The sequence below is a fragment of the Apaloderma vittatum genome, unplaced genomic scaffold (assembly GCF_000703405.1).
Source record: "Apaloderma vittatum isolate BGI_N311 unplaced genomic scaffold, ASM70340v1 scaffold19683, whole genome shotgun sequence".
Lineage (NCBI taxonomy): Eukaryota > Metazoa > Chordata > Aves > Trogoniformes > Trogonidae > Apaloderma > Apaloderma vittatum.
Window position 1 is genome coordinate 981 of NW_009706668.1, and position 9,223 is coordinate 10,203.

General features: G+C 39.7%; 1 protein-coding gene across 1 annotated transcript in view; it reads right to left on the bottom strand.

Moving 5' to 3' along the window:
* Nucleotides 1–620: 620 nt before the first annotated feature.
* The window catches only part of LOC104271268 (zinc finger RNA-binding protein-like), a gene marked incomplete at its 5' end in the record, with an annotated part of 8,773 nt that continues 170 nt past the window's right edge, over nt 621–9,223 (bottom strand). The window contains 9 exon segments of the mRNA XM_009865887.1: nt 621–883; nt 1,818–2,106; nt 2,747–2,938; nt 3,956–4,105; nt 4,107–4,222; nt 5,499–5,717; nt 6,491–6,555; nt 6,557–6,630; nt 9,056–9,203. Of these exon segments, the coding sequence (XP_009864189.1) occupies nt 678–883; nt 1,818–2,106; nt 2,747–2,938; nt 3,956–4,105; nt 4,107–4,222; nt 5,499–5,717; nt 6,491–6,555; nt 6,557–6,630; nt 9,056–9,203 (1,459 nt within the window).

Sequence of the window (9,223 nt, forward strand, 5' to 3'; positions counted from 1 at the left end):
GTTATCACTTCCACTAGCAGACACCATCTGCAAAAACGTGCTGTTAACTTCAGAAAGAACAACCTCTTAGAAGAGACTGAGCTGAAAAGTAAAATCACTAAATAGAACTAATCTTGTTTTAGCTCAAACCAGGACAACTGGTGAGGCCACACCTGGTGTCCTGTGTCCGGTTCTGGGCTCCCTGGTACAAGAGAGACAAGGACATACTGGAGAGAGTCCAAAAAAGGGCCCACAAAGATGATGAACAGACTGCAGCATCTCTCCTTTGAGGAAAGGCTGACAGAGGTGGGACTGTCTAGCCTAGAGACAAGAGGGTGAGGGCAGAATCTTCTTGATGTCTGCAAATACCTGAAGGAAGGGTGCAAAGAGGGCCAAGGTCAGTGCTGGCAGTGACAGGACCAGAGGCAATGGCGCACATATCAAAACACAGGAAATGCTTTTTTAGTTTGAGGGTGGCTGAGCAATGGCACAGGTTGCCTGTGGAAGCTGGGGAGTCTCCATCCTTGGATGTATTCAAAAGCTGTCTGGACATGGTCTGGAGCAGTGGCTACAGGTGGCCCTGCTTGAGCAGTGGGGTTGAACCAGGCAACTTCCAAAGGTCCCTTCCAACCTCAACCACTGTGTGATTGCTTCATGCTGAACAAATTTTCATTACAGTTAAAAAATAATACACATTTTCATATCAATACCTCCTCCACATAGTCATGGCCCACTGGCTGGACATCACTTTGCAAGGCAGCAAGAGTTGTGGGTGTCACTGGTTCAGCTGCTGTGTCTGGTTTTGCTTCCTGTGTTTGCACTGTAGCAGCAGGAGTTGTTTTAGCACTTTCAGCTGACTTCATTTCTTCCACTTTACTTCCTGTTGTCTGAAGCTTATTGCCACCTACAAATCAAAAAAGTTAAATTGGTAACTTTCATAAAATGAGAATGTGATTACACATGATGGGCAAACTGAAGACTTCATTTGCAAATATCAATGCCAAAGCATTATCAGTCTTCTAAAATTAGTTAAAACTTAAACATATTTTAAATACAATTAAAGATTTTTTTAAAATAAGGTTAACAACATTAAAGTTACTTAAACACTTGGGTTTTTTTAGCAAGAAACACTTTTGCTTTATACAACTAAAATTTTTATTACTAAATTTTCATGCTTTTTCAAACGAAATAGGACTGAATGGGAAAAACTCAGCAAGTATATTTTTATAATCTCTTTTTTGTCATCATATATTTTCTTTTGTGTAAATGGATAAAAAAAACTACTTCAAAACATTATAATGTTTGTACTAAGAAAGTATTATACTCTGTATTGCAACTGCATAGGTCTTTCCTTCAAGAGCAGGATAACTCATGGCAGAACAGCTGCTTCCCATCTCTGAATGTCTGTCATGTTCATTTCAAAAGATTCTGCTGTCACATTTCCACTGTTACAAGGATGTTTCAGTTGCCCAGTTATCAACCGCCAACCTGCTGAAGGTTGCACTATCAGCCCAGGCTGTAAACCAAAATTAGGACCAACTGAACTACATACTGTAATAATCCAGCAGCTACTACAGAAGAAACTAAAGATCGGAGGCTTCTTACAAAGGTGAGAGAAGTCTCCAGGAGGCTTCTGCCTCCAGTTGGGCAAAAAACACCATACATTTTGAAGAAAAGCTTTTATATACATTCTTATTTTCATCTAGCAATAATCTCTTAAACACAGCAGGGGTAACAATGCATAAAGGCAACTAATATATTTGTATTTGCTGCACTAAGTCTTAAAGAAAATATAGAATAAATTAGGTTTCAAAATAAAGACTGACTTCTGTACTTGCCAACAAAGTTTATTTTCGGTGTAGATATTTTCTTTACAGGTATATTAGCAGCAGTTGAAGATGTTTTGTTGTTGGACGCAGTGTTAAGTGTTGTGTTTGCTGTGGGAGTAAGAATTTTCACGGCAGAGGATGCAACAGAGGAGTTCACAGTACTGCTGCTAGCTGCTATATTTGAAGCAGAGGCAGTTGGTTTGGAAGCAGATGTGGATGTTGAGGAAGTAGCTTGCGTAACCACATTTGGTTCCGTTGAAGGAATGGGTTTGCCAAGTTTTGTGTGCAACTTTACTACCTGTAAGAATGAAATTAATTATATGATCTCCCCGAGATAACTCTAAAAAATGACACAAACACCAATATAACAAAAGAGTCAGCTATTGCTGCTTTACAAAAAGTGATATTAGCAAAAAAAAAAAAAAGAAGAAAAAAAAAAAAAAGATGGGCATGCATATCTAAGAAACAATTTCCCCCCCACCTGCTGACTGATGCCTGAGTAGCAATACGTCCCTCCCAGTCAACTCCCCCCAGGTTAAATGGCACTTCAGGAGATGGTTTAGGGTTACAGTGGTGTAGGGCTGTAGGTTGGACTTAATGATCTTAAGGTCCTTTCCAACCTTGATGTTTTTATGGTTTCCATACACTGAGCATGATGTTTCATGGCATGCAATATCCCTTTGGCTAGTTCGGATCAGCTCTCCTGGCCATGCTCCCTCTCAGCTTCTTGTGCACCTGCTCACTGGCAGAGCATGAGAAACTGAAAAATCCTTACTTTAGGAAAAGTGCTACTTAGCAACAACTAAACCGTCAGAGCGTAAACCATCAACATTATTCTCACAGTAAATCCAAAACTGTGCAGATAGGAGGAAGAAAATCAATTCTATCCCAGTTGAAATCAGAACACTTGTATAGTAAGAACAGGAGAAAAGTCTTACTTTCTGATGCTTGGCTCCACGGATATGGGCAGCATAAGCATCTGCCCCTGTACAAGACACATCACAAAGCTCACAGCGCAACTGATTCTGAGTTCCACGAGCAGAAGTGCTACTGCTGTTGGTATTCTGTGAAGCTTTTAATGCTGCTTCTTTCTTTTTGTGTTTCTGGCCTTCTAAATGTTCTTTGTAAGTCTGTTTAAATAAACAATATACACACAATAAGTTGTCTTTGTACTGCTTGTTCATCATTCGTGTGAATATAAGTAATACAGAACACAACATAAAATATGATTTGGATAAGAAATAGTTCCTACACTGTACATTTCTTGCCCATGACATGCCCTAAGGCATTAGCAGGGCACTTTCAAGAACAAGAAATTTTCTTTTCCACAACTAGGATTTCATTGAAGTAATACAATATGGCCTTTTCTCCACTAACTTATTAACAGTTCCTTGAGCAAGTACTGGTCAACAGATACTACCACTGAATACTTGACATGATAGAAAACTGTAGTTTCCTGCACTGCATTCAGTGAGTCTTGATTTTTCCTCAAACTACAAGACCACAGTTATCAAGTGTTTCCAAAAAACTGAAAAACTCAAATCAAAAGAAAGTAGTGCAAAAAACAAGCTGTGCAGGAAACGAAATGAAGAAGTTGGTATTCACTCCTATACCATCAATCTAGACTGCAGACAGGGTGCGAAATTATAACATGTTTAACTAAAGAGTTAAGAACTGTTTAGCCAGACACACACATAAATACTCTGCATGAATACATATCTACTTCCTGCACACTTGTACCCACTGTGAAACTAAGCTGGGATGCTGGAATACAATGAAAAACTAACTTTCAGGCTTACCATTCACAAAATTTATGTAATTCCATAGTTTTCAAAAAAAAAAAAAAAAGTATTTTCTAAGTAGTTTGTTACACCAAAAAAGCAAATAAAATTCAAAGTTTAGAATATTTCTGAAGTCCAATGTAGAGCTGAAGCTTCTCTGTATAAGCTCAGGGGATATATATATTTTTTTTGTCTTCTCATAGGGAACTCTTTCTATAATAGCACATATTTTAGTTTAATTATTCCCTTAGTAGAAGTACAGAATCAGGTCATTAAAAACTAACAGATATTCTTAAAGGCGTCTTTTTTTAGCTGGAGAAGTTATGACTAAAGTGGACAGCAGAATATTATACATAATACAGGTACCTGTGGTCCAGCACAGCTGATCTTACAAACATCACAGTAGTGGATCTGGGGTGGTTTGGGAGGTTGTTTTGGTTTCAGTTGCTTATTTTGGAATGGTGCCTTTTTAGTAAAGGTGGTCCCTGTCCAAGCAGCTGTTGCAGCAGCAGCAGCGGACGGGGGGGCTCACCCTGGCTCCTGCCGCTGCCTGTTTCTGTTGCTGCTGCTGCTGCTGGTAATAGGACGACGCAGCTGAATACACTGCGGCTTCATAGCCGGAATAAGAGGTACCTCAAAGATCAAAATAAAATAAATGTTACATCACTGTACATCATGTAAATCAATTACATAACAGACTAATTCAAAATACGTTGTATAACATGGTTCAGGGGAGGCAGGGCAGAATATAAATTATTTATTGAGATCTTGCTAAGCAGTCTGAATTTTTCTTCATGTTTCACAACAGACAAATACATACCTAACAATTGTATCACGAATATATTTCATTTTAGACATATCATTCCAAACACACAGTTATGTCAGATATACCAAAGCATCTCTAAAGAATACATGAAATTTCCTGGTACATCTGGTGAAATCAAGTATGATGTAATAAGAGTTTTAGTAATAGATTTATCAAAGGCTACTTCAAGTAAGCACTCTTCCAGAACTAGATTTGCTGTTAAAAATTTCCAAATATCAAGGAGCACTGACGTCACGTAGAGGTAAGCGGAAAAAAACCAAACCAAAACAAAACAAACCCGGCAGAATGGCTAGTACTATTACATTCTACTTCATTGATTTAAATTGTTTTAGTGCAGAAAAGCTGCCTGCCTGCCTGCTAAAACCTGGCTATGCAGTCCTTAATTCCTAGTATCAAAGCTGAATAAATTAATGAAACTGGGCTTTCATACCTTTGAGCCAGTTTTTTAATAAATTTTCTATATCTACTGGTTCAACCATTTTAATCCTCTGATCAGGTTCTGCCTCAAGCAAATCTTAAACTCCCTTTCTAAACAGAAAATGAACCAAGAAGTTCAAGGTAGCTCTAATACACCAGCTAATTACCATCTGGCCATAAAGTTAACTATTTTTTGCATTTCTAATGTTTGAAGGAAAGTCTTTTTTTCAGCATCCACTCTCCTTCCATTTTGGATTAAGGCAGTCCAAACTTACAAGATTTATATCAGACTGCTCCTCTCTGTCTCTTTAGCGGCTGTTTGACGGCACCATACTCCTTTCCAATCTCCCTGGGTAAAATTTGTGTGGATGGGCTTATTTTAATTATCCCCCAATCTTTTCTTTCCGAACCTTACAGTATGTCACAAAACACAATGCATGCAAGCAATGCCAACACTTTCTCACATGTAACAAAATAGGCACATAGAAGCATCAAATCTCTTTAAAAGATACAGCAAAATATTTTGCCATTATAATGATTGAACTGGTTGATACTTCTCAGTAGACTACGATGTAATTGAACATGAACTGCTAAAATTCTGAGTATTTAAAGCCTCTCCTGTAGCAACTGCAAGCATCCCAGCAACATAATACGTAAAGTACTTACCAGAGTAAGTAACCGCTGTTGTACTGTACGTTGCACTTTGAGTATAGGATGGAACAACAGTAGCTGCAGCTGCTACTGGCTGCACAGTAGATGATACTGGATATATAGAAAATGTAGTTGTTGCTGGACTTGGGGTTGCAGGTTTTATTGCTGTAACTTGTCGTGTCTGCTGGGCTTGGGTATACTGAGTTGCCCCTTGGCTGTATCCTGCTTTTGGAGCTAATAGGATAGAAAACAGAAGTGTACAAACACCATTACGTTTTAGTTCACTGAAATGAAAACCATATTAAGTGATTATTCACCAAGATACTTTTAAGTAATGCATAACAAGTGGTTTTTGATTATTTTTGTTTGTTTGATTGGTTTAGGGGTTTTGTACTGTGGGGTTTTTTTTTGTTTTCTTTACAGTCATGGTTATGCATAACTGTTTAACCATGTCACAGCTCACAATAGTGAGCCTTAAATTTAGTTAACTATGCCGCCATGTTTTTAAGCAACCTTCTTACTCAACAGTTTTACCAGAGTACATTAAACCAAAGTACACCTAAACTTTCCTATTACTTCTAATTGAAGTAAAAAAGTAGAGTTTCCATTTTGTAGCAACTATGACACCAATAATTAAATAACAACATACATTAAATAACTAAATAATGTAAAAAGTCTTCTAATTAAGTTATCATTTGAACCCACAAATGACTATTTGAACCTATTTCAGCAAGGTTCCTAGATGAATCTACAAGAATTTTGCCTAGAAGCATGGTTTGAGTGTATTTAAACAATCCAAACCTCAGAGATAGCTACTTGTGGCAATGTCAGAATAATATTTAAGTTCTAGGTGCAGCAAACTTTTACACACTGACAGATTACAAGAAAAAAAAAAACCCAACAAAAAACCCCCTGAATAATGTGAAATACTCAAAGAACTATTTTCAAGGTATTAAAGTAGTACACAGACTGTGTCTAATGACAGCAGTCTGCATCATGCCACCCACCTGTCTGGTAGTATGATTCAGCTACTGAAGGCTGAGGCCGGGCAGCCGCCGGCACCCACGCCGCTGCTGGGCTGTTGATAGTATTGTTTGCTGTCATAAGCTACAGCTGGGGCAGTAGATCGAACATAAGAGTAGGAATCCTGAAAATTAAAAAACGAAAAATCAGCACATTTCTCCTTTAAGCATGTATGTGGAGTAGTAAAAGTCATTAGCAGAGTCAAAAAACCCTATTCCTTCTGGCCTACTAAAGTAATTAACCCCCCCACATTTACAGATACAGTATATATAAATAAATGCCTTAAAGACATTAAATTTATGTTTACAGATACCTCAGGCCTAAAACCATCTCTGATGGTCTTTTTCAGACTTAATGCAGGAACTAACATCATGCTATTAAATTACTTTCCCTAATAAATTAATTTTTGTTACTGAAAAGCAACTACTCTCATTAGGTTTTCATAACAACTGTATCAGATCACATTTCTGTAAAATATGAAGCAAAAAACCATCACAGATTTCCACAGAGTATGAATTTCTACAAACCACAATAAATTCACAAGTTCAGAAACATGCCCCTATACTGGCTTTAAAAATACAATCACTAACAGTACTCTTCTTTGTTATGTTTTTTAGAGTATGAAAGTGATGCTTTTAAAGCCTTATTTGTTTTTCTGGTGTATCATCTAGTCCATTAGGGAAACATACCTAGTCTGTAATGGCAAGGCAGGTAGCCCATTTGACACCTCTAGAACTCAGGGTACGGGTAGTAAGCTTAGAATGTAAGGGCCTGGAAGCCACTACATGTATGTAAATATATTTTCTCATCTTCACCGTATTTATGGTGAGGCGTAAAAAGTTCATCAACTGAGGGGTAACAGGGCATGAACTACTATAGCTGAAATCTATTAATGGATAAAAATTCTTTTTATTTCCAAAAATATAATAATAATATCCTTTTCCATCCACCCTGTGTAAACTGGTATTGCTTCTATTTTGTTTACGGGACTCCCTGTTCAAATTTATCTAACAATTGACCCTGTATTTCTGAATACATGTGCCTCTGACATTATCATTTATTATCATATGTAACAACTTATAAAAGCTGTACAAAAGAATTGACATCATGCAGCAATACTTTAGTCCTCTTAAGAAATAAAACAAAACACTAATCAGAATCTAGATAATGTTATATTCGGTTTGCATGGCCAGGTTTCGGTAGCAGGAGGGCTACAGGGGCCGCTTCTGTGCGAAGCTGCTCAAAGCTTCGCCTTGGTCTGGCAGAGCTGAGGCCAGCTGGCTCCAAAGACAGACCTGCCACCGGTCAAAGTGAGCCCATCAGTGTGGGAGGTAATGCCTCTGATATATTTAAGAAGCAAGAAAAAACTACTACACCACAACTTGTACCGAGAGAGAGAGGAGTGAGAACACGTGCAGACACCAAGGACAGTGAAGCAGTAGGGGGAGGATGTGCTGCCCTGGGTCATTTTGAAGACCACAGAGAAACAAGCTGTCCTCCCGCAGCCCATGGAGGACTCCATGATGGAGCAGGTGGATGCCTGAAGGGGGCTGTGACTCCACGGGAAGCCTGCACTGGAGCAGGATCCTGGCAGGCCTGTGGAGGGAGGAGCCCACACCAGAGCAGCTTTACTGGCAGAACTTGTGACTCCACGAGGGACTCACGTTGGATCAGTCTGCCCCTGCAGGACTACACCCCATGGAGAGGACTCACATTAGGGTGGTTTGTCAAGAACTGTCCCTCATGAGAGCGACTCACACTCATGAAAGTGTGTGAAGATCATCTCCTGCGAGAGGGACTCCACGCTGGAGCAGAGGAATAACGGGGAGCCCTCCCCTGGAGGAAGAAGGAGCGGCAGAGAAAACATCTAATGAACTGACTGCAAGCCCCGTTCCCTGCACTGCTCTGAGCAGGGGGAGGTGGATAAATGGGGAGTAAAGTTAAGCCTGGGAACAAGGGAACACTTAAGATAGCTAAGACAAGACAGTACTACTCTTCCTTCAGCAGTAGTGTCACAAAATCACCTGGAGGTAAACATAAGTTCATTGCTTGGACAGTAGAATGGTTTGGGTCAGAAGTGACCTTAAAGATCATCTAGTTCCAACCTCCTGCCATAGGCAGGGGGACCTTCTGCTAGCACACGGTGGTCCACCTGGCCTTGAACACCTCCAGAGAGGGGACAACCTGTTCCATGGTCTCATCACCCTCATAGTAAAGAGTTTCTTCTTCGCAGCTAATCTAAACCCACACTTTCAAATTAAAGCCATCACCCATTTGCCTATCACTACAAGTCCTTGTAAAAAAGTCCCGTTTCAGTTTACTGTGTGAATGTCTTAGTTCCTACAGTACTACTACCAGTACTCCTCTATGTGGGTCACAAGAGACTGCAGTCACTGCACATTCTATCAGTTTTCACTATTAAGTAATCTGAGTTGTACTCAAACCGCGATTCACATAAGAAAAAAAATATCATCACGTTCTCTTGCCTGAACAGCCTTCCTCCTTATAACGCATTGTTTAAAAATAAAAAGTAATTTTTTGGAACCCACCTGATAATTCTGCGTAGTGACAGGAGGCGGTGGTGGGGGTGCTTCTTGTTGCCTCTGCGTGTAACCATAATCTGTAGCTGTGTGCGCCGTAGGATAGCCTCCATACGCAGCAGCTGTTGCAGCAGCTGCAACAGCTACTGGGGCAGGCCTGGGTCACGCCACCCGGCC